Source organism: Megachile rotundata, chromosome 4 (genome assembly GCF_050947335.1).
Source record: "Megachile rotundata isolate GNS110a chromosome 4, iyMegRotu1, whole genome shotgun sequence".
Classification (NCBI taxonomy): domain Eukaryota; kingdom Metazoa; phylum Arthropoda; class Insecta; order Hymenoptera; family Megachilidae; genus Megachile; species Megachile rotundata.
In genome coordinates this window covers 952,518-978,946 of record NC_134986.1, presented here as the reverse complement: position 1 = coordinate 978,946, position 26,429 = coordinate 952,518, and the positions used below count along the sequence as shown (strand labels likewise).

The following is a 26,429-nucleotide window of genomic DNA, read 5'->3' as shown; positions in this document are numbered from 1 at the left end:
TAGAGAAAAGAATTAGGAATAACTACTTTTATGTTTATTATCGGCTACTTTTAATGTTAATTAATTTTTATGCTTTCTCAATTGGAATAAAGTTTATTATAAGCAATACATTCTGTTATACTACAAGTATATAACTATTGTAAAAAGTCGATAACCTAATATATATTGTTATTAAATGTTGCTTAATTGTCATTGGTTACTTTGAATTAATCACATGACATATTGTAAAGATAACACTCTTATATATACCATCAAACAATATTGAACAAAGAAGTGATACGTGTGCTTTTATAAAAGACGGTGTTACAGATATTAAAGAAATTTTCTTTATTTGCACACTATAGGAATCAACGATTACATTACGAAAATACTGATCTAGAGTCAGACCTAGGCACAAGAAAATTTTTGTATAATTTTCTATTAGTGAATTGTCAACTGACAGCATTATGGCGGATGCCACGCATTTGTATGTATGGAATTCATTTACTTCACTTTTTTTCACTATTAATCGATATAAAATCGATAGTCATTGTAATAGAACCAAAAACTGACTGCATGTTGAATTTCAAATATGCTGTTCAATACTTTCTTTACTCCATTTTCCTTTGTTATATCGCACTACATTAAAATTATATTGTATAATATATTTAATAATGATATACATTTGACTAACATTTTACTACTTTCTATAATGTGATAAATATGGCACAATATTTAAATAGTATTTTTGAACAGGGTTATTTTGTGTTAAATTTTAAGGTTATATAAATTTTGACGTTAGTGAGAAGAATGTTTTTAGGTTTATCAGAGGATTTTGCTGTTTTTCCTTTTATTTTATGAAATATATATTAAATATGTGTATTTATTTTAAAGACTTATAATGTATTGTATAAAATATTACATGTAATAAAAAGCATTCTTTTGCCATTAATTTCTTAAATATTTCATTGATTACTTATTACTTATTATCAATTATTATCAACAATATTATTAATATTATCAACTTACAATCTATTCTAAGTAAATTATTCACTTTCTTCATAATTTCTTAATATTGATAAATTCATAATAAATGTATTCTCCATAAAATGATTGCGTTAAATAATTAATAGTTGTACATTAACAGTATCTTTGAATCAATATTTCAATTTTGCCATAATAAGAATATTAATTATTATTTGGAAATATTTTATTTAATTAAGTATTATAATATTTTATATGTATAACTGAGCATTAATTATTAATTGTTAGTATATATTTTATCTATATCATTATTATGTTTGGTAAATGACGAGCTACATATCAGCATATGTAAATATTTAAATATTGTATTCCAATATTAAAATTTTATTTCTTTAAATTTATAAGCTTCTTCCAATCAGTAGCAGGTAATATACATATGTGTAGACTCTGATGCGCTACAACATATTTATAGAAAATGTGAAAATCTGCATAGTTTATGAAATGTATGCAGTATAATCTAATGTATTGCATCCATTATCATGTATACTTATTCATGGCTAAATCTCAATATTTGTCTACATTTATTAGTATATTTATGCCACATAAAACAATAAAATGAAATATTTCTTTCCAAGCAGTAACACTTAATTTTATCTATTTTATCTATCGTGAAACATAGTTACTAGTATGTATATTTTTGACTCACATGTTTAAGATAGTTATTATTGTGAAATTTGTATTATTTTTTTTATTTAATATAAGAGATAATGTTAGTATAAAAGATAAGAGGAAACAAAAGATAATGGTTTTTGTTTAGAAATAAAAGTAATTTATTTTGAAGTACCAACTTTTAAAATACAAATTAATTTGTTAATAAACTGCTTATACACTAAAAAATATTGAATTCTTACTTAATAATTATAACAACAATTATTATTGTTATTAAGTATTATTATTATATTCTTTAATGTTGTTTCAAGTTATAATTTTATAAAATGAAATAAATAAAACAATACATTACACTTTCTATTAGATTTTACACTTATCGAATATCAATGTATATATTATTTTGAATAATAAAATTGTATAAAAATAAATTAAGTTTATTTTTAAAATTTCCTCTTTTGTATGTTTGCAGATAAGCATTTATATTTTTAAAAGTGTCCTCAAGTTAGCTGTTCCATTAATTTATTATAAAAAATTTTAATTTAATGCTTTCAGTTTTTGTTAATATACAATTAATTTACAAATATTTTCAGAAATGTATCCTATTTTCAAAGAGGTAATCATACTTTGAAAGTACCTATGTCACTTTTCCAAGATAATCGCAAACGATTAGTTGCGTGCATTAAAGGGAAAGTTGCAGGAAGTTATATTATACTGCAAGGAGGAGTTGAAATTCCGTTTAATGATACAGACATAAACTGGCCATTTAGACAGGTATAGAGATTTTTATTAATATAATACATTAGCAAATACAAACATATTTTATATGTTTGTTTTGATAGGAATCTTTTTTTCAATGGTGTTTTGGTGTTGAAGAACCAGATTGTTATGGTGCTATTGAGACAGCAACAGGAACTTCAATTTTGTTTGTACCAAGGTTGCCAGCAGAATACGCAATTTGGCAGGGAAAGTTACATACTTTAGAAGATTTTAAAAGTCGATATGCAGTTGATGAAGTTTATTACACTGATGAGATAGCCAAAATTTTAAAAACAAAACAAGCCCATCTTCTTCTTACCTTGGTATGTATTTTCTGAGAAAACTGTTTTACAGAAGTATTGTTTTAAGTATTGTATATTTGTATTTATACATATAGAATGGTCAAAACAGTGATAGTGGTTTACAAACACAAGAGGCAACGTTTGATGGTATTAATGAGTAAGTATTAGTTATTTTTAATTCATTTTATACTATGAGAACTGCTTTATTTATATTGTAATATTTTATAGATTCAAAGTGGACAATAAAATTTTATATCCAGAAATATGTGAATGGTAAGTATTAAAATAATAATTAATCTTTATTAGATCTATATTCCTTGTAGGGTATGTCTTATATAAAAGATAACGTGACTGAATAAATTAAGATCTCGTTACACTTTTAACATGTATTTATATCATTATTGTCTGATGGATGTATCTTATAGATTTTTATGCACTAAATATAAAATTGAAAACTGATTCTTGCCAGTACTCTTAGGTTCTGGAAGAACAATTAAAAATTTTCAACTATAAAAATGCTTTATACTGTACACTTTTTTTCAGTATTAAGTTTCTACAAAATTAACGATGCTGACGAAAATCCGTTTTAAGATTCACATCCATTGCTTTTAAATATAAAAGAAACGTTTATTCAATATAAATAATCTAAGGAAAACAATTAAAATTATGAAAATGGGTTTTAAATACAAAATGCTTTTATTTGATTTGAAAATGCTTTATTTTTTAGTCAAACGTCAAATATGCAATTATCTGAAAAGTCCAACCTACCTGTGAGTCATTAGTAAAACGCTTCTGTTCGTTGAAAGTTAATAAAATAAATTTTTATATTATGTAAATTGATACAATTTAAATCATTTTATTTTATCAAAACTATTCAACTTCATTTTTTAATCTCTGAATAGATAAAATTTCACTATTACGTACAAAACTAAAAATATAGTAGTGTTATCGATCAAAAAGTAGTATAATTGACGATTTGTTATATCGATGTGTACGGTTATCGATATATATGGTCATTTTTTTTACATTTGTCACGAGTGTTTTGTATGAAATTTTTTGATAATGATCGAGTAACATTAAAGTTTAATCATTAAATTGATAGTATTACCGAAAACAGTTTCAAAGCCATATAAAGGTATAATATAAATAAAATAAAAATTATCCCACGCTGTTTGATTAATTCATATTATAATTAAAAAAGGTACATTAACTAAAACAATGAAAATGGATTGACTAGTACATTTAATTTTATTAGATGTTTAAACTAAAAATATATTTAGATGATACCAGTTGGTCATATCTGGACAAAGTGTCTAGTGCAAATGCATGTGCGACCATCTGCTTTAATTTTTATGCTAAAGAAACGATGGTATGAATCCAATTCTGGTGAATATAACAGACAACAAATTCTAACACATACTAGTATTTTTGTAGAAGAAGGATTGGTGATACAAGAAGTTCCTTTAATTGTTAGAAAGATTAATAATATCGAAGCAATATGTAATGATAAGAATCAACATAGTACCTCTATTGTTAAAACTGATTACAAATTCCCTGATGCGCCTAAAAAGAATAATCAAGTTACCATACATAATAAGAATGAATCAAAGTTGCAGAGTAATTCTAAAATCAAAAATAAATTGTTAGGTCGAAGAATAAATATTGAAACAGATGAAGGAACTGCAATATTATTTTGCTCTGATTTTAATTCTTTTAAAGAAGTGGACATAGAAAAAGCATTACAAGAATTACAATCATTTAATACAGCTGATAATTTGTATTCAATGTTGGAAAATAAGATTACACAAGAAATAAATTGTAGAGTAGCTTTAGAAGGTTTGAAAAAAATTATAGAATTGGAGAATAATTGGGCTAAGCAGAAATCTAATAAGATGCAAAAACATAGACGAATGGAGGCTGATACCACTGCTAGAGATATTGTGATGAAACAATTAATTAAATTAATTATTGGCAGCAATGATACTGAAACGATACTTCAAGGACTTATTGTATTAAAAAAGGATAAAGTTAGTCCTTCTAGAAATATATGTAGAGATTGGATATGTGATGAAGCTTTAAGCCGAGCGACAGATGGAGAATTTTCACCAGCACAGTTAATAAATTTAATAAAAATTTTATCCTGTTTTAAAGATACTAAATATCACGCATTAATAGATACTTTATGGGTTGGAATTGTACTTCGACAAGATGATATTAATGCTCACACATTAGTAGCACTATTTAAATCATTAAAGTATTTTAATCAGAGTAAAAGCATGGTAAAACTTATTCTTGAAAGAAAACTTTCTACCTATTGGTTAAAGTTAACAGGCACACAAATTGCGGAAATACTAAATTGCTTTTATGATGATATTTCTGCAATGAATTGTTTACTTAGTGCCAGTAAATGGGCAGAGTTAAATATGAATACATCCACTGAAAGAGATGTAATTAATTTTATATGCAGTTTAAATGCGAAAGATTATATTGATGATAAAATTGAATACAGTTTACAAGATTATTTAAAATCTAAAATATTGCAAATTGAAAACTCGAAGTTAATAGCAACAATTATGAATTATTGTAAAAATTTACAAGTCAGGAATGAGTATATTATGTCAGAATGCGGAAAATACTTTTTAAAACATGCAATGAGTATACCAACTCCTTTATTATCTTCGATTCTTACACCATTTGGATTTTTGTACATAAAATTACCAAATTCAATTGAATTTTGGAAAACATTTGATGATGTATTGTCAGTCAAGTTTCGTGACTTAAAATTAGACGATGCTTTAGATATTCTTCTTTCTTGTACTTATTTAGAAAGATACCCAATGAAATTTTTTGATAAAATATTTATTTCACAATTGTTTCATAAATTTTATTTAAAGAGTCATACTGTTTCTTTTAACCATATAAAGAACAAGTTAAAACTGCTAGATGCCACTATGTTTTTGGAATGCAAGGATTATCAAACTATGCATTTCCCTGTAGGAAAAATAGAAAAACCCTTATTTCTTGATGCAAGAATTAGAAGATCAATAAATGTGATATATGAACCATTAGCTTCGTTGATAGGTGGGGATAAAAAATTAAGCAAAAATGTGATTCTAAATCAATTACCAATTATAAATTTTTATGTACTTGATATTTTAATACATCCGCATGTAGTGTCAAATTCAGTATTTCATTTAAATTTGGAGCAGAAAAAAAATGTGAATACTGCAGTTTTGATTTATTTACCTGAATATTATTGTAGAAATACGCGTCATGTAATAGGGCCTCAAATTATGAGGAAAAGACAAATAAAAAAATTAGGTTTCCGGGTTATGATATTGGACTATATAACATTGCAAGAACTCTGGAATCAGTCCAATAAATTGTCAACTTATTTGTTAGAATGTTTACATTCTGCAGAAGATGCCTTGTAATACGAAGGCTGTAACAACTAAAAGTAATAACTTATTTTCTTCGGCAGAAATTATGGACATAATTTAATCATTGAAATGTACTGCACAATGTATAACATATTTCTCAAAAGAAGATTTTGTAAAGTAATAATAAAAATATATCGATTTTTTTAAATCAAAGAGATATATTTTTGCTATTTTGATTTGGTAACAGTTGAATTAATCTTTTAAAACAATTTAAGAAAATAATATAATATTTTTTGCAGTCGAGTTATAAAATCTCCACAAGAAATTAAGGTACTAGAGTATGTGATTAAGATAAGTTCAGATGCTCACAAATCTGTCATGCATATGATAAAGCCAGGGCTAGCAGAATTTCAAATGGAAGCAGCTTTTATGCATTATGTATATTCTAATGGAGGCTGTAGACACGTGTCTTATACTTGTATATGTGGGTCTGGACATAATGCATCTATATTGCATTATGGACATGCTGGTGCTCCTAATAATAAAATAATAAAAGATGGTGATATGTGGTAAGTCTTAATACCCCTTTCCAATTTTATACTACTTATAGACATATTAAATTTCATTCTTTATTATCTGTATTAATTAAAATGTAATTATTACAATTATTATGTCTATGTAGTTCATTATAAGTTTTCAATAATACTAAGACTAATACTTTCTTGTATTATAAAAGTCTCTTCGACATGGGTGGAAATTACTGTGGATATGCAGCTGATATTACATGCAGTTTCCCAGCCAATGGAAAGTTTACTGATGATCAGAAAATGATATACAATGCAGTGCTTGCTGCTCGTGATGCTGTGATGAATACCGCAAAACCTAATGTTGCTTGGACAGACATGCATCTTTTAGCAAATAAAACAATGTTAGTTTCGTTAAAATCTGGTGGTTTGCTAGTGGGTGATGTTGATGATATGATGAAAGCAGGATTGAACGAAGTTTTTCAACCTCATGGACTTGGACACCTAATGGGCTTAGATGTTCATGATGTCGGTGGATATCTCCCAGGTTATCCAGAACGTTCTACCGCTCCGGGATTAAGAAAATTAAGAACTGGCCGTATTTTGCAACCTGGTATGGTTTTGACAATTGAACCAGGTTGCTATTTCATTGATTCCGTAAGTTAGCAGATTGTGTTTCATTTGACCTTAAATTAACATTTAAATGTAAAGACGATTTAAATATAAATAAGATCATAAACTCCAATTAGTATTTTCATACATAAGAAATTTTTATTTTTTTAGTTGCTAGATGCGGCCTTAAAAAATTCGAATCAATCAAAATTTATCGTTACTGAAGTATTGAAAAGATTTCGTGGTTGGGGTGGTGTTAGGATTGAAGATGATGTGCTTATAACTGAAACTGGAGTAAGAAATTTGACAGATGTTCCACGCACGTAAGTTCCCGAAAACATTAAAAGGTCTAAAATTAAAAGGTCATTAAAGGGTTACATTAAAGGATCTATAAAAGTATAATATATAAAATAATTTTAAGAAAAAAAATACGCCGACTTCGAAATGCACTAAAAAGTATAAAATAATTTCTATTTGCTAATGAAGTAATTTCTATTTCATTCAATCATACAATTACGTAACAGATATGAATGAAACCTATTTACTCGTTAGGTAGTGTATTAAATACATTTCAACCTTCTCGGAGGCGGCGCAAAATTAAAAATACCTCAGTAAACGTTGCTGCCAATAACTAGTTGATTGTGGTATGGCGTATTGGAAATTAATAAATCCTGATATAGAATACGAACCATTATAGATATATCTGGTAATATACGTAAATGTAACGACTGCATCTTCATTTCGCAACGTTTCTGATATAAATGAAATTGAATCTACTTCGTTCGCATGTGGAAGCCATGGATCTAAGAACCTATAAACGGAGTCCACGATGCGGGAATTACCAAATTTGTTTCATTCATATCTGTTACGTAATTGTATGATTGAATGAAATAGAAATTATTTCATTAGGAAATAGAAATTATTTTATACTTTTTAGTGCATATCGAAATCGGCGTATTTTTTTTCTTAAAATTATTTTATTTCACACTTTTTAGTGGAATGGGGAGAATTTTATAGGATACTGTGAGACAGTTCTTCCGGGATTTCTTTTTGTCTGCGTAAATGCCATGAACATAATTAAATAAAAGACAACATGAATATTCGTTTTTCAATTTTTTTTTTCGCTAATATCTCGAAAACTAAAGCTTTCCGTCAATTATGCATAAGGAAAAGGTTGTCCAGAACCATGCCCCTGCCAACATATTGAAAAGACATTAAAATCGTTCGAAGTTGATTTCAAAAGTTAATAACAATTTTTCGCTAATATCTCGAAAACTAAACCTTTCCGCGAAATTTGTATATGAACAAAATTGTTCAGAATCATGTCCGTGATAAGATATTAAAAAGTGCACTAAAATCGAGAAAAGTTTATTTCAAAAGTTGCCGGTTGTTTTGCAATAACAATACTTTGCAATTAAAAAATGAAAAATTTTTTGATAATGGTACCAATGGGGAGTGAGAACCTATCAGATGCAAAAGGTTTCGTTCCGATCGGTCCACCCAGCTAGGCGTAATCGGCGAACATACATAGGAAAAAAAAAAAAAAATTACTGACCGAATTAAGTAACCTCTACCTTTTTCAAAGTCGGTTAAAAAGTACAATACAGACTATATAAAAATAGTACTTCTACATCTTCAATAAAAAATTGCATTCTTCTCGACTTTTCATTTTTTACAACCACAGTTGGCGATAAAAAAAATCTGAAAAAATTCCACAACCTGCGTTGTATGAACTTCAATGTTTCAGAATTTTTTCAGAATTTTTATACGGAATTCAATAGAAAAAATAGGCCAAAAATCGAAATTAAAATTTTTCCCTTTTACGACCCCTCCGGATGAAAAAAGGGGTTGAAACTTGGTGTGAGGTGTTTTTTTTAGATATGCTATCGACTGACGTATTGGGTGCTTTATTTGGTTCACGGGCATTTTTGACCATCTTATTCAATTAGATCCTTTATGATTAATATTTATTAAATTTGATGTAATTTCAAGTATGGGAAATTACGAATAGTTTCACTGTTATTAAGTTTTGCATGCCTCATTGTACTTTATAAAATATAATTGTATAATTTAATTACAGAGTCGAGGAAATAGAGAAATGGATGGCTGCTCGAAAAAATTAAGGTTGATTTTACAAGGATAAATTTAAAAATGGCAAAGAAACGAAATTCAAGCAGACCAATGATATAGATATATTATTCTCTCGTTATATAACAGTTGTGATATGATGCGAATCGTTACAAAATATTTTTACACTGGCTTCTTATATAAAGTATATATATAATGCAGTAACAAGTATTATAAAGGCTTAAAAGCAATCCTTTATGAATTGTATATAAAGAGAAATACGTAAATAAAAACAAAGATACTTTTTATTTTACTAATCTATTATATTTATACTTTTGCAACAAGAATCAATATCGTTTTCTTTTTATCACAAAACAAAGTATTGCATCAATTTTTATTTAGTTATAGTAAAAATAATTATTATATATTTTATATTAAACATATACAGATATCTTAAGTTGAAAAGTGCTGTTGAATAGATATGAATTTTCATGATGAAAATTTGAATGTACAGTAACATTTTGTATGACGTTAAATGAGAGAAGAGGGGGAGACAGTGTCAAGTGTAGCCTTGGATGCGATATCTTACGTTTATTGAAAGAGAACTCGGGTGCTAGTATTATCGGGTATGGTGTTACAGTCGTGGCCACGTTGTGAATGCGCGCAGTCTTCTTTACAACTACTTTGCAAAACGTTTAAGAAAACGATCGAAAATAGGGCTAGTGTTTCCATTTTTGTAGAACCTCATTTTCTGCATCAAATGGTTCTTTACGAGATATGTATTAGTGGTATGTACATTGTATACTTTATTAATTAAATTTGAATATTAAGTGTACATTCGAAGGTATTTTTTTATTATTCTAAACAGTTTGGAGGAAATCACTGAAAATATTGTAGACGAATATAAGATGATGATTTTAATCGATTTGGCAATGAGGTATAACATATAGAATATTAATGGTGTTAGGTAAGATGTTTTGAAGATTGTATATAATATACATATAGTATACATTCTTTACAATGTTGCAGTGCTAAATTTACTGGTAATTACGTGAAGTTTTTGTGCTCTTGATTTTTTGTCAACAATCATCGTCTTTAAAAGCAAAAGTGGTTTAACTTATGATACGGACTGATTTTTCGAAGGAAATCGTCGCCGGCGCCAGATCAGATAAGTTATAATGAACGATCAATCATCGATGTTAAATCAATAATCAAGGATCGAAAATAACAATCTTTTGTGTATTTGACACAACATAAATAATTTATTAGTAACTGGTTGCTACCTTTTTAATTATTCAACAATTATGAAAATTTTATTTAATTGCTATAAATACTGAATCATAACTAATTCTATTCATTGAATAAAATGCCAATTTATTTATATAAATTTCATTAAAGTAATATGAAATCGTTAATAAACGGTAAATAATCAGCGTGGAATAAAAATTTGTCGATTTAAGGCAATTGATGCAAATTTATCTTCCTTGTGACGTGTTTGTATATTCTTGACCTTTTAGATCACACCATCGTTTGTCAATGATTTTGACAACTACTATAATCAGACTAATTGTTCCTCCTCTCTCTTTATTCCGAGAGTCATTAACTAACAAATATAATTTGAAAAATGAATAAGCACACATTGAAAATTGTGGTTAAAGCAACGAAGTTAAGGATTTCTCTCATATTAATTCGAACTTTTAAAACAACTTATGAATACATTAGAAATAAAATTTTATTTAACAATTATAAATATTTTATCCTCGTTTAATCTAAGCTATTGTATTTATTTGTTTTTATATAAGTAAATGTTATTTACTTTTATGTGCAAAAACCAGAATTTTGGTTTTAAATGTCTTTCATGAAACTGAAATAACATCATTTTGTGAGAACATAGTATAATGAGGGGAACAAAGAACAGTTTAGTCTTAATTTGTACGTCATTCCTCAGGAAAATGCGATAATACCATCAACCATTTATCTTCTCCTCCTCCTCCTTCAGTGAATTATTATTTTACATGCACTAAGCATGTTTAAAGTACATTTAAATATTTATTGTTAACACGTTGATATGTCAATATGGCCACGTGTATTATATACATTTTATAATATGAAAGAAATAGTTCGTAATAGCTTATTTTAATAGTTTTTGATTTACAATCGGAAATATTATTACCTACATTATCCAATATTATTAGAAATTTTATTGCTGAGTTAGGTATTTTTTGTATGTATATTTGAATGTCTCGATAATATCTCTAAAACGGTTTAACTGATTTAGTTAAAATTTTCGCAGTCGGTCTTATGTAAGTTTACAGTAATAACTATATATACATACATAGTTTTTTATTTTGATTACATCTAATGGATGACAGGAAAAGTATGAATATTAAAAAATGTTTCAAAGAAAGGTTTAATGGCATCGAAGGAAATATAATTCGATGCCAGAAATTTTTTGTAACTAAACGCGCAGAGCACTCATGACGGTCAAATTTAGTTTTTTATTTAAAGATTTGCATACCTTTTCATGCTAGTTAATTTTTCAAAGCATTTCGTATGAAAAAAAATATTAAGATATAATTTTATAAAAAATTAACAATTTCTAAGATATGTCAAATTCAAAAGTAAGATATTTTGTACAAAATTTGGAAGACCCAAACAAGGTTTATACAAAATTAAACGAAAATGTACTTTCTTTTAACATAACTGTGTACGTTCTTTTTCACATTGATCGATTATTCACGACATTCTGAACATTTTTCATTCCGCATTCTATACTTTGTAAGTTACAACCCTAAAACCGATGCACCTGGTACATGTATTTGCATTCACACATAATTTAATAAATTTAAAAAACAATATCGTTATTTCTAAATACAGTGGTAAATAAAAAATATATAACAATAAAAGTTTTCTTAAAAAACAAAATTATTGAGAGCAGACTAAAACCGGATAAAATAATAATCCTCTGCCTTTAAGATTGGTTAAAAAAAGGAGGGAAACAAAATTATTGATGCTCACATATGTCCTACCTCAAAACATGTTTCAACATCCTTTCACTTTAACTATCAATGTTGAGGGGTAACGCCACTCTAGAACTCAGAAAAAAAGGTGATTTTCAGGAATTTTTAAAGTAATAATCGTACAAGTTATAAGGTCAGAATAAAAAAGGCCTTATTATATATGTTTTGAAGATGGTTTGTAAATTTTTATAAACATTTTGGATTAAAAATGGCGGCAGTAGGTGCTGGTAAGCAACAACACCATTTGTTTGAAAGGGCTACACGGGCGGACTGTTTTTTCATTAACGCATGGTCCTAAGACAAAAAATCAAAAAGTTTCTCATATTATACACCAAAATCTATGGAACATCGTACGGAAATTAAAAAATATTAATAATTGTTAATTTGGTGTAGATATGAACAAAAAGTTTCCAAAAACGGCAGAAAATGCCGCATTGAATTGTTAATAAAAAGTTAAGTAGTTAATTAATCAAAAAATCCGTACGATGTTCACTGCTTTATATTATTTTGCACCTCTCCACGAAATTTCAAGTCGATTAGTTAAAAACTTTTCGAGTTATTTGTCCGCCCAGTTCAAATAAAGTGATTTCGAGAAAAACGCGTTTAAAGTTTTGATTGCTATTCAGCATAAGAAATTTGTTATATAACTTTAATCAGCGATGCCTGCACCATATATTTGGCCTTCTATATTAACATGCTCCATGTTCTTTTCCTTCTCATTGGATCTAAGATTCAATCTCGACATTTTTGAAGCTTCATTCAAAGATCGTTCTGAAAACTCTACGCATCGGGCGTCGGTTTGTAGGCAAAAATTGTAAAAAAATTCGTGTTTCCGACCTGCCCCTCACTTAAAACTTTTTTCTCATATTCTACACATAATAAAGCATCATTAAAACAAAAAAAAAAATCGATTTTTTCAAAATTCTAGTGGCGTTCCTAAGGCAGTCATTTTGACTGCTTTTCAATTTCAATTAGAAAAACAATTGTGTATAGAATGACACAGCTTCTTAGAATTTTGTGACTTTTTGTACAACATATAAATGCGTTTATTAATAATTGTAGTTACCTCCCCCCTCCTTCATTTCCGGTATCTATATATATATGTGTTATACCTATATTGCCCCAAAGCAGTCAAAATGAATCAAAGTTTCAGTCTTTCTAGTGTTAAGTAACGTTCATCTGGTTATCAGTATTTATGATCTTTTTATGATTAATTATTGAAATTTTCAAGAATTAATATTTTTGCTCCCCAAAAATTGCAATTTTGAGTGAATTTGTTAATATATATAATATTATACTAATTAGTGTAATTATGTAATATTATACTCATTTCCCTTGTGATTAAATCATCGTTCTAACAATCCATATGAAAACGTGTATTTAATCTTAATTTGATTTAAGAGTAATATATTTTATCAGTAACTACAAATATTAATTTTTATAGTTTAGGTGGTTATATGATGAAAATCAAATTTCGAAGTTACGAATTTTAAAAATATAAAGCTAATCTCACACAGTCAAACATTTTAATTATATATGCAGTGGAGGACGAAAGTATTTATACACTTGAAATATAGAAATAAAAAGAACAATATTTTCTATAGTATTAGGTATATTTAATCATATGTAATTGTATATTAAACTTTACACTTACAAAATCGAAGGCAATAACATCATGTAGTAACTTAAAATGACTTGAAATTCATGAGACCGTAAGAAATCGTCGGGACAAATATATTCGTACATTAATTGTATTAATAAATATAACAGTTGTGATGGCATCAGGATAATTCTGATCAATGTATTAGCAGATGTTACGTTAGTGTAGTCAGTAGTAATCGCGACGAGTACACTTTAACAGTAATATTTGCAGTATGGGGAGAAACGCAAAGAAATAATATTAGAAGATAGGAACATTGTTATACGATTACATAAAGAAGGTAAATCATATAGGAATATATCAGAAATACTAAAAAGAAGTTGATCGACTGTACAAAGTATTATAAACAAGTATAAAAAAGAAAGAATATTACGGAATAAAGAAAGAATCGGTGGAACCCAAAAATTAACTATGGAAAAAAGGGATTAGAATTTACAGAACAATACATAAATGCTAGCGACAACTTCTGGGAAAACGCAGTATTTTCCGACGAGTCAAAATTTAATATTTTTAAGTCGGAGGGTAGTAAAAAAGTATGGCGAAAAGCTAATATTGAATTGAATTTCAAAAATATGCAACTGACGATAAAACACGAAGGTGGAACTGTGATGGTGTGGGGATGTACTGCTGCTTCTGGAGGCGGTAATTTAGTAATAATAGATAAAATAATGAATAAACATTTATATTTAAATATTTCAAAAGAAAATTTACAAATGAGTTAGTGTAGATGAATTAGATGAATTTTACTTTCAGCAAGACTGTGACGCGGAACAAACAGTTTATATGTATAGTGAGTCAGTGGTTGTTAATACCAATATTTTCACAGGTTAGCAACTCCTCCATAATTGCTTGACTTAAATCCTATCGAACATGTATGGGTGAAACTAGAAAAATTGTGCGAAAACATGATATAAAGTCCAAAGAACATTGGAAAGAAATATTAAAAAAAGAATGGTGTAATATAGGACCTGACTTTGTTAAACATTTTGGTGTGGTCAATGCCCGATATATTACGTGAGGTGATTTTTTCTTTTTTATAAAATTTATTAATTAAATCATAAGTAGTTAATCCATTATACCTAATTTGCAAATAGTATAAAAGTAGAAGAAACAGTATAAAAACATTAACGGGAATTCATTTTAATTAGAAAATGAGTTTTTGGAAAATTTTCTGATGTTTTTTTTCCAAAAGAATTGAATTAGATGGTAACAAACAACAAAAGATTGGTTCCTAAATTTCTAATCAATTAAATTATGTTGAAAATAATATTTGTTAAAAAAAATAAAATCAATTTTAACAGAACAATAAAATAAATTAATAGAATTAAAGTAGATTTGTTACCGATCGATACTACCAATTCATTCTGTTGTAAAGCATTTTTTGCATATGTATTTTATGGGAAATTAATTAGTTTATTTTCTTAAAATTTGTGATTGACTCCAAACAGGTGGATAAAAGGGGATTAAAATTAATGCAAAGATTAACTCACTAATAATGCTCGATGGTAATTCTGCTTAAATTTTATTATTTTATTGTTTTCAATGTTTCTCTAAATTCGATTCTACTTTGTCCAAACAATACTTATCTTAATTTAATATTTCAAATGTTATTAATTTTATCGTAAAGTTATATATTTTTAATAAAAAGAATATATTTATTATAAATTGTATTTTTTAGTGGTAATATGGTGTTATGTAATGTAATATTTGCAGTGGTACAATTAAAAAAGTTAAATTTTGATTATTTTTGAGCGTACCTTTTGATAACAAAGATTAAATCATGAACTTTAAAAATCTAAATTTAACTTACTTAATGCACATTTTGGAGTAGGAAAACCACTTTACATAATGGTAAATGTTACAACAGGATACATTCAATAGTTATCAGATGTAATAATGTGAAACAGACTTTTTGTTATAACTTCAAAACTGATTAATCGAGTTTGATGATTATAATTTCATGCAAAAACCTAAGTTGAAGAAAGTCAAGTCCAATGTAACAAATTGCACGAAAATCAGTACTATAGGTTTTATCAATGTTTTATTCACAAAATTGAAGACTTTTTTTTAAGTCGGGCAGAAATTAAATTCATTTAAACAGTCGTTGTGTACATTTTGTCGGTATTATATACCGTCAGAATTAGACTTATCTAAAGCGTACTCACACATACAAAAAGATATGTAAATCCATCCATGCAACTTCTATGTGGTATACTTTAGGTAATTTTAATGCTGATAGTGGATGGCAAAAAATTTGTTAAAAAATATGACCTAAAAGTTTCAGGAATTTTCCTGTACCCTTAATTCTTTTGAATAGTGTATATCGCATGATTACATATAATTAGTGACGAGATTGAATTGATACGATACGTATTAATGTTACGTCGATGGGAATTACTAATAATCTTGTATACTCAGAATCAGTTTTTATTATTAGGGGGACTGGAAAGTAATGTCGCTTTCTTAAATTAAATTCAGACGAATAAATTTTTAACAAGTTTTTATTTTTAATCAGTAATGAAATCACCTTCGTTATCAACAACCTTTTGCCATCTAGTGTGCAAATTTTCAATGCTGGACCGATAAAAATCAATTGATTTTTGAGTAAAATATCTCGTGATGGCATTTTGGACATCATCCAAATTTTCAAATTTTTTGCCACTAAGAAAGTTGTAGCGATCGGAATAAATGGAAATCCGAGGGCGCGATATCGGGCGAATATGGCGGGTGAGGCAGTGCCTCCCGCCCCAATTCATTAATTTTTTCCAAAGTTCGTCTTGCACAATGCGGTCTTGCAATGTCGTATTGCAGAATAACGCCTTTTCTGTTGACAATCGCCGAATACTTTTCGATTAAAGATTGGTTCACTCGATTCAATTATTCACAATAAAGATCTGCATTAACAGTTTGTCCGGGTTTCAGCACTTCAAAACGAACAATTCCGCGTATAGTCCACCAAACACACAGTAGCGTCTTTTTGGGATGTAAACCCGGCTTCGCAGTACTTCGTGGTGATTCATTTGGAGAGAGCCACTGCCTTTTGCGTTTTGGATTATCATATAGGACCCATTTTTCGTCTCCAGTGATCAAGCGATCAAAAAACGGTTCTGTATGGTGCCGTTGAAGCAATACGTTGCATGTGATTGATCGGTTGGCTTTGTTCTCTTCGGATAGATTATGGGGGACCCAAACACCTGCTCTGCTTATTTTTCCAATCTGCTGCAAATGTTCTTGGATGGTCGACCAAGGTTAATTAAGGGTGTTTGAGAGTTCCTCGATTGTCTGATATAGATTTGCTTCCACTTCTGCCCTTAGCATGACAAATGACAATTAAATATCGACATGCGCAGAAACGACATTACTTTCCGGTCCCCCTACTAGTGCTTCTTAGATATTACAATTAAAGAGAGAAATTAATTGTTATTTGTCCGAGATTCATTTAAAGATAAATTTATTCTTTTATTGTGTGAAGAGTACTAATAATGTTTAATCTTGAATTAGAAAATCAGTCTATTAATAGTTAAAATGATTACTTACAAAATATTATAAATAACCCATCATTCTGTTTTAACAAATAGACGTATAAAGTATGCAAAATAAAATTTTGTTTCATTTAAGAAATCAAGAAAATAGAACTATTTCATATAATGAACTTATGGGATAAATGATTGGCACATTTTCCCCGACAATATGTATAAATTGTGATGTATAAGATAGGGGAACATGGAAAGGGTTCTCTGTGGGGGAAGGTGACCAAAGGAAGGAAAGTGGCCCTCCATGTATGCACGTGCACAAATCCACAGACGGAAATTGACTGCCGGACACCAGTGCTTACGCACTCTTTCGGGATAGCTGTTTTTCCGGCTATCACAAGTTTTGCCGAAAAGTCTTTTTAATATTGGTGGAAACAGAAAAGTGAAGTCGCGGCACAAGGAACCGATGACGCGTTGGCCTGCTCTAGGGGTTAAAAGCTCGCTCTAGGGTACAAAAAGGGGTCAATGACTTTAGAGTTCGAAATATAACAAAAAGAAAACGTTATCAGGGAGTGCTATACGAGATAACGTGCAAAAGGGCTTGGATCTCCAGGGCCTTCGCCATCGGGGTCCGATTCTGTCGTCCGGTCGTGCGGTAATACATACGTTGATCAGGGGTACACCGATATTCTCCATGCTTTCGCATACAACAAACAAAACGCTAAGTTGAATATTAAGTCGGGCATAGTTATTCTGGACGTGGGTTGTCTACACTAGGAGCACACACACACCAAAATTAAAAAACAAAAACTTTCCGTATAATTAGTTTCGCGACTTGCTTGCTTCTTCTCTGCACAGTTGAAGCGTAGTTCGCAGTTCTTTCCCCTCCTCGGGGATTTTGAAATCGGAGATGAGTCACCGTGTCTTGGTTGATTGCCCGAGTCCTGGGGCCCTCTTGTGATGGCGCTTATGGATGGCTCTTCTCCTCAGGAGGCTGCTTTCAGGCTGCTGTCGTGCAGGCTGAGGGGTGGTTGTTGGTGACCGGTCAGGTGGGCAGTTGGGTTCTCAGGTGGATCTATTCTGCACTTCCCCTGCCCAGGGAAGATTTTCTGCGACTGGAGGTGCGGGTGAGTTGTGGTGGGTGACTGCAGGTCGGGTACAAAAAGAAATGCTATACTTATTCCGGACACAAAAAAACACATTCACTTCGCCCTATCGGACTGGCGGACAAAGACTCGCCAAAGTGGAGGGATGAAGCTCCCCTGCCATTTTGGCTTTTTGTGACGGGGCATAGACTGCTTCGTGACAACGTAATAGATGATTGTTAAAAAAAATATGAATTTTCTATGTCTTACGAGTTTAAGTCACCTATATTAAGAATATAGGTCATGGTCAAAAGATATTTAAAGCAGTACACTTTTCTTAATCAGAAGATATTTTGGTTCGTCAAAAATCTAAATATTCCTTTAATCTAGGAAACTGTATATTATAATTTAGAAAAATCTGTTGAACATGCTGCATACGCTACATATCTTTGTGTTGAACACACATGGCCACGACGCAGCAAGCACAGTTCTCGTTGCTTTTAAAATTTATTGAAATATCACGAAGTCGATAGCATTCCATTTTATTTATTCGTTCACTTTAATTACTGTTTGTTAGAAAAATCGTATTTTTTCTTACTGGTAGTATTTTATAAATGAAAACTGTATGGAAATTAAAGAACAACAGTAAAAAGCGTTTAATAGGAAATGGTATTTTTTTTAACTTTTGAATATATTAGTCATTGTATTTAGGATATAGAAGAAACATTTTTTGAAGCAAAATGTAATTAAGAACAAGATATGCATTTTTAATTGGACATAATATAGACAATCAGTCTTATTGGTTAATTGAGAAGACCAGGTTGTAGCATCTCTCGAATGCTATTGGTTTGGATGGTGGTGCTCTAGATGTCATGGTATTTTTCGCTAGTGATCCATTGTGTGTGAATTGAAATATACAAAAAATCTCCGTTTTTTACAACGCAATCCTACCAATATATTCCGTATACAAAAATAAGAAACAAATATTATATTAACATAGGCTTTTAAATTGACAAGTTTTATTGACAAGTTATAATACATAAAATAATTTTCAGAAAAAAAAATATACCGACTTCGAAATGCACTAAAAAGTATAAAATAATTTCTATTTCCTAATGAAGTAATTTCTATTTCATTCAATCATAAAATTACGTAACAGATATGAATGAAACATATTTACTCGTTAGGTAGTGTATTAAATACATTTCAACCTTTTCGGAGGCGGCGCAAAATTAAAAGATTTTCTTGAACATGTCAACCTTTGGACAGCCGAACATAGGCAAAGCTTGTATAGCTATTTTTTTTTCTATACATATAACTCGATAGCACGCCGCGAAGTAGGTGTTAGTGCGTATAGAATGTAATTATGGTCCATCTAGCCCTTTGCGAACGGAACGGTTCGAAGTGAACCGTACTGTGGGGCCGAGCTCCTGCCGCGATAGTCATTAAAAATTGCCAGCGCATATTTCTGCTTAAACGCGGTTTTCGTTCATAGCATTCCAAGTCAAATTCTGGACATATTATATATACATGCACAGATTTACGCGCATGCACACATGTACGCGTTTCTCGGCTCTATCAGTTGTTTTCGCGGAACGCATAGTTTTAAGTTTCTCGGCCATAGCCCCGCATTTACGTGGGACACATATATGCGTTTCTCGGCTCAATCAACTGTTTTCGCCAAACGCATATATGAGTTCTTCGGCCAATTTGATGATTTACGCAGAACGCATATATGCTAGATTCATAGAGAATGCGACGGAAGGACTCGATCGCCGCATATAGTATAATGATAGAACCCATCTGCCGCAAATTTGGAAATTCCCGCGTCGTGGGCTCCGTTTATAGGTTCTTACAATTAGAGCCATGGCTTCCACATGCGAACGAAGTCAATTCAATTTCATTTATATCAGAAACGTTGCGAAATGAAGATGCAGTCGTTACATTTACGTATATTACCAGATATATCTATAATGGTACGTATTCTTTCTCAGGAATTATTAATTTCCAATACGCCATACCACAATCAACTGGTTATTGGCGGCAACGTTTACTGAGGTATTTTTAATTTTGCGCCGCCTCCGAAAAAGTTGAAATGTATTTAATATACTACCTAACGAGTAAATATGTTTCATTCATATCTGTTACGTAATTGTATGATTGAATGAAATAGAAATTACTTCATTAGGAAATAGAAATTATTTTATACTTTTTAGTGCATTTCGAAGTCGGTATATTTTTTTTCAGAAAATTATTTTATTTCACGCTTTTTAGTGGAATGGGGAGAATTGTATAGGATACTGTGAGACAGTTCTTCCGGGCTTTTTTTTGTTTGTCTGCGTAAATGCCATGAGCATAATTAAGTAAAAGACAACATGGATATTCGTTTTTCAATCTTTTTTGCAACTAAAAAATGAAAAAATTTTTGGCAATGGTACCAATGGAGAGTCAGACTCTACAAGATGCGAAAGTCTTTGTTCCAATCGGACCACCCACCTAGAAAAAAACCGGCGAACATGCATAGAAAAAAAAATAAGGGACACTCTTTCAGGGACAAGTACAAACTAATTACATCATGATTGAGGGTGCTTCATCCGTTTGTTCTTTGTTAACTTTCGTTGCAAAAATTTACTGTGCATGTGTATCTCTTACGGTTTAGGACTGCGCAAGGGTCAAAGTATCCGTAAAATAATAGCAGATCCTGCGCAACAAATTTTCTAACAAATCAAATTGATGCATTTTTAGAACGATACGGAGACTGTACCAAGCAATGGGAATAATACACCAATCTCAACGTGAACTCATCTTGCTGTATAAGTCACGTGTCAGAGCGGTAAAGCTTAGTTAGTGTTTTGGTACAGTGCATTGTAATTGCCCTTTCTTGTCTTTCCCGTGCATAGCACGGGGCGTTCCACTAATATTAATAACAATAGTTTTTCGCTAATATCACGAAAACTAGAGTTTTCCGTCAATTATGCATAAGGAAAAACTCGTTCAGAATCATGCCACTACTAACGTATTAGAAGGACATTAAAATCGTTCGAAGTTGGTTTCAAAAGTTAACAACAATTTTCGCTAATATCTCGAAAACAAAAGCTTTCCGTTAATTATGCAAGAGGAAAAAGTTGTCCAGAACTATGCCCATAACAACATATTCGAAGGACATTAAAATCGTTCGAAGTTGATTTCAAAAGTTAATAACAATTTTTCGCTAATACATGATGTGTTCCGAAAGTAATGCGAATGATTTTTTTTAAAGGAATTTATTGAACCAATTCTTACAAATACTCAAAATTCTTCAAAGTACTGCCCTTGCGTTTCTACATATTTTTGCCAGCTACTCTGCCATGAACGGTACGCATCCTGGAATGCGTTTTCCGGAACCTCTTTTAGGGGATCGGTCACGGCCGCTTGGATGTCTTGTATCGACGAAAAACGAGTTCATTTTAGGGGTGTCTTGATCCGAGGGAACAAAAAAAAGTCTATGGATGCCAGGTCAGGACTATAGGGGGGTTGGGGCAGCATCAACATCTGGTTTTGTGTCAGAAATTCACGTACTCGCAGCGCGTTGTAGTGATGCAGTATCTAGGTACCGGAGATGTGTTTTCTCGTCCTGACCTTCGCAGTCTTCCAGCATATTCACTTATTGTTAGTAGGCGGTGTTAACTGTCTGCCCTTGAGGAAGAAATTCTTTATGGACTGTTTGACGGACTGTTTTACTGGTTGGTGGCCGCCCGGAGCGTTGATCGTCGTGAACCTCCTCCCGCCCTTCCTTAAAGGCCTTTAACCACCTCGAAACTTGTGAGTACGACAGAACAGAGTCCCCATAAGCCTCACGAATCATTTTATTTGTCTCCTCAAGAGATTTGTTTAGTTTAGCACAAAAGCTTTATCGCGTATCGTTGTTCCGATCGTCGACTTCACTTTTTCCGTAACACGGTCACCAAACAGGGGTTCACAAAAATTCATGTCCTGTCCCTTTCGCGGCTCGGAGAGCCCTGGGACCGGGTTTGTTGGAAAGCTTAGGGTCCCCCCCCCCCCCCAACCTAGCACATGTGGTCCGATCCCCCTCCGACCAACAGGAGCGGCGCAGGAATTTCGTTCGCATTACTTTCGGAACACGCCATGTATCTCGAAAACTAAAGCTTTCCGCTACATTTGTATATGAACAAAATTGTTCAGAATTATGTCCGTGATGAGATATTAAAAGCGCACTAAAATCGAGAAAAGTTTATTTCAAAAGTTGCCGGTTTTTTTTCAATAACAATACTTTGTAATTAAAAAATGAAAAATTTTTTGATAATGGTACCAGTGGGGAGTCAGAACCTACCAGATGCAAAAGGTTTTGTTCCGATCGGTTCATCCAGCTAGGCGTAATCGGCGGGCACACATAGAAAAAAAAAAAAAAAATCGAATTGAGTAACCTCCTCCTTTTTCGAAGTCGGTTAAAAATTACAGGAGTTCGCTCGGAGAAATGTCTGTTGTCCGTCCGTATGATTTCGAAAATGTAATCTTTCAGCGTAAAACACAAATTTTTACGCTGTTTTACGATGCGTCGCAATAAACTGAAATTACGACGTCCTATTCTTGTGCCGCTTGTTTAGGCTTGCAATTTTAACGATATTTCAAAAACATACAAGTCTAACTATGAACAATGCAGTAATTCATAAAAATAGTGGATTATGCATTATTAGCACGCAAGGATGAAGCAGACAATTTTAATTATATGTACATGAGCATAAAGCATTATATTAGCCCTTAACGGTCCAGATCCAAGCTATTTTTCATACTAACAATTAGAGTAATTGAATACTAAACATCTTTATAGCAAGGATAGAAAAGAAAATAATTATTTTTTAGTGAAATTTCACTCAAATTTCACTATCTGCTATTGTCAGTATCATTATCGTTTTAAAACATAATATTTCTCCGATTTTTATTTTTATCAGTAGAAACACCGAAATCAAATTCATTGTCGCTACTGTTAATTTGTCATTGCAATCATCGTAATTATCGTGTATTTTTCTTCCACATTTTGCGGTCATATTTTACGATTTTATTAAAAAGTTAAACTGTCATTTTATGTAATCGACTGTTTTTTGGTTTTAAATTTTATGTAAGCATCTTCTTGACACAATGATTCAACTTTCAGATGAAAATCGCAGAACTAAACACTTATCGGTGGTGCAAAAAGTCTTGATCAGCGCTCACACTGTGCTACTAGAACGACCCACGACCAAGTGTCTAAATGGCGTATACCCGCTTAACCAATCAAGTATCAAGATTCGTTTCGGCTCTTGACAGCGAAAACTTTTCCGTTTATACTTATCAATGAGTGGAAAGTGTTGACTACTAAAAGATCATTTGAGATACGATCTTGTAAAACGTTTTGCCAAACTAAGCAATAGAACTGACGTAATAAACGAAATTATGGTACGGGCGATGCAAAAGAAATAACTAATAAATGAAATTACGATATTACATATTTCAACGCTTGACTGTAGCATAAAGATGTCTTAGGGTCGCTCCTAAATAAACATTTTTTTTTAAAATTCATATAATAGCTTAAGTTATATGCATGAGTGTAAAGAAATAATTTTTTACTTTACCAAGCTTTGCAGGCTATACTAGGTGATTCACGGGAAATAGAACACCCTTTTTATTTCAGTCCAGTTTAAAGATAGAAGAAAATGTTAAAGAAAAAGTTGTACTGTTTGAGGGAACAAATATGAGGATATAATAAAATTTTCCGACCGTTGTCGTTTTCAATGTTTCTTGAAGGTCATTGCTAATTTTTGGATTGCATTATATATTTTCAACATCATAGGGTTGTAGTTGATGTCAAGACAAGTGTTATAAGATAATGAAATTGCGATATAGATCACATTTTTAAAATATTTGAGACGTTCTCTTTGTGTCATCTCTTTTCTGTGCTCTATTATTTAAATTTGAAACAAAAATATTCACCGAATTATTGATTCATTTAGTTTAAAACAATTGGTTTTGGGCAGACGGGTTCAAGGTCTTACAATTAGTAATGGATAACAGAAATAGGATTAAAATTGATTAATTCACTTCTAATCATTTATTCTTGCGCCATATTGTAGTCCCTCAGTATCAATAAAGACTTTTGTGTTTTGTTGTTAAAAAACATGGTAGTAATATTAGCGGCAATTCAATTGGTATGAACCCTTTCCTTACGGCAGTCCGCTCCGCTGGAGTGTCGCCACTGAACGGGTCACCGCGCCGCGAAGTGTGCACTTTGCTCGTCAGTAGTCTTCGATATTCGGACTAACGTTTTTCAACGCCACTTTGTGATTGTCTTGTATGTACACTTTTTTAAGAGCTACATAACAACTGTTTCATCGTATTATAGGAAAAACATGAAAATGAATATATTGTATGAATATTCAGTTATTTACATATAACACCCGTACACACAGGTCGTCGCGCGGCCGCCGCCTATAGGCGGCACCCGTAATGAAAGGGTTAAAAGAGTTGTTATATGCCTTTGATACGAATTTTCAATTAATGCCATTTAAATTTTCATTTTTATTTTGATAAAAATCACCTAAACATCGTTCGATAAATATTAATGTAATACTTTCTTACAAATATGATTATAAAAGTCGGTTGAGCTTCTACCAAGCGCGATCACGAGGCTAACCCTGATCTATGGAATTCGCTATATCCCTATTAATTTTGTTATTTTTTATATAATTTAAAAAGTGTATTTTTATAACACGTAGAAGTTAAAATATATAAAGAAAAACAATTTTTGTTAACCATTTTGAGGAATTCCCCTCATAAGTGAACTTTTGTAATAATGAATTTATTAACGTATTATTTGATTTTCATTTAATTTGTTCAAAGTTTGTGTCGATTCCCTAACTTTTTCTCATCATTAACACATTTTTTTCGGTTAAGTGTATTAAAATTTTGGGTTTAAATAAAGAAGTAGAATTTTTGCTTAATTATTGTGCTGCATTTTCTGTTCAGATCATGGTATAAAAAATACATTGTTATAAAATATCAAATGTATGTTTTATACGTTAAATTCTATGTGAAGTTGTGTGATAATGTTTTACTTGTACTTGTAATTGCTATGTATGAAAGATAACCTTTTCCAAATTTCCTTATAATTTTCAGTAAACATTATTAATATAATTTTCAACGAATATTGCAATATTTAAGTCATTAGTTCATTTTCTCTATACTTCCAAAACTACTCTGTCTTAATTTTTGTCATCTTAACAAACCACATCTTGAGGCTTGGCACATTTTCCCCAGGATAAAGTTTATCACTCAACGCTAGAAAAATTAAAATAAGCACGTTTCTTTGTCCTAAACATATCTTCCTTGATATAACAGTAGAAACATACATATCTATGTATAATGTGCTGATGAGTGGAGACCTCTATGATAGTTAGTGTGTTAATTATAAATATTCATACAAATACACATCAAACTTTTCCGTTTTATTCACTCATTAAAATAAAAACTAATCTATCAATCTAACGAAATATATGTGAACACCTATATATAAGTATGTGTATATATGTACACTGTACACTATACACAGAGAAGTCATATCTGCTTCGATTTATATCGCTAAACATTAATTTAATAGTTTGTAGGATGGATTTTTGCAAGGATAATCGCAAAGGAAACTTCTCAAAGGATTCTGTGGAAAACACAAATAACAATATTTATTCATATTTTGTTTTATACAACTCAACATAAAATTCCAAAATCTGTCAATTACACAATTATGCAAGTACAATTTTAAACAAAGGAGAATGGATCGGACGGAAACGTCGTTTTCGTAATTTACAATAATTTTGTACAATTTATACTAGAGGCGTCCGGGAGATTCTTCCGTGAATGCGAGATTCATTCCCTGGAAGGCGCCCGGCTT

General features: G+C 30.7%; 2 protein-coding genes and 1 long non-coding RNA gene across 12 annotated transcripts in view; 2 read left to right on the top strand and 1 right to left on the bottom strand.

Annotated features, from left to right (window-relative positions):
• The first annotated feature begins 223 nt into the window (after window positions 1-223).
• LOC100883245 (dipeptidase C) lies at window positions 224-9,581 on the top strand. 6 transcript variants are annotated; one of them, XM_003702339.3, is made up of 9 exons: window positions 224-466; window positions 2,223-2,403; window positions 2,472-2,711; window positions 2,786-2,847; window positions 2,919-2,963; window positions 6,370-6,639; window positions 6,807-7,251; window positions 7,378-7,529; window positions 9,287-9,581. In XM_003702339.3, the coding sequence occupies exons 1-9, from the start codon at window positions 447-449 to the stop codon at window positions 9,327-9,329; spliced, it is 1,458 nt and encodes a 485-aa protein (XP_003702387.1). In that variant the 5' UTR covers window positions 224-446; the 3' UTR covers window positions 9,330-9,581. The 6 variants fall into 6 exon arrangements, with proteins under 6 accessions (XP_003702387.1, XP_012138508.1, XP_076387316.1 ...); XM_012283118.2 differs by having other exon boundaries at window positions 224-470; XM_076531203.1 differs by lacking the exons at window positions 224-466; window positions 2,223-2,403; window positions 2,472-2,711; window positions 2,786-2,847; window positions 2,919-2,963 and adding an exon at window positions 3,911-4,803.
• On the bottom strand, window positions 2,551-3,599 carry LOC143264352 (uncharacterized). The gene is made up of 2 exons (XR_013038067.1): window positions 3,459-3,599; window positions 2,551-2,731 (listed from the first exon to the last, which is right to left on the bottom strand). It is a non-coding gene; the product is annotated as an uncharacterized LOC143264352 (long non-coding RNA).
• A 144-nt stretch (window positions 9,582-9,725) lies between the features above and the next one.
• LOC100878004 (C-Maf-inducing protein) overlaps window positions 9,726-26,429 on the top strand; it is a 200,547-nt gene continuing 183,843 nt past the window's right edge. For all 5 annotated transcript variants that reach the window (XR_013038066.1, XR_013038065.1, XM_076531195.1 and 2 more), the window contains exon 1: window positions 9,726-10,061. The gene's annotated coding sequence lies outside the window, so the exon portion shown is untranslated. The remainder of the gene's footprint in view (window positions 10,062-26,429) is intronic.

What these genes read in the sequence shown, in the direction of transcription:
- LOC100883245 (XM_076531201.1), top strand. Translation starts at nt 3,971, where the DNA reads ATGATACCAGTTGGTCATATCTGGACAAAGTGTCTAGTGCAAATGCAT.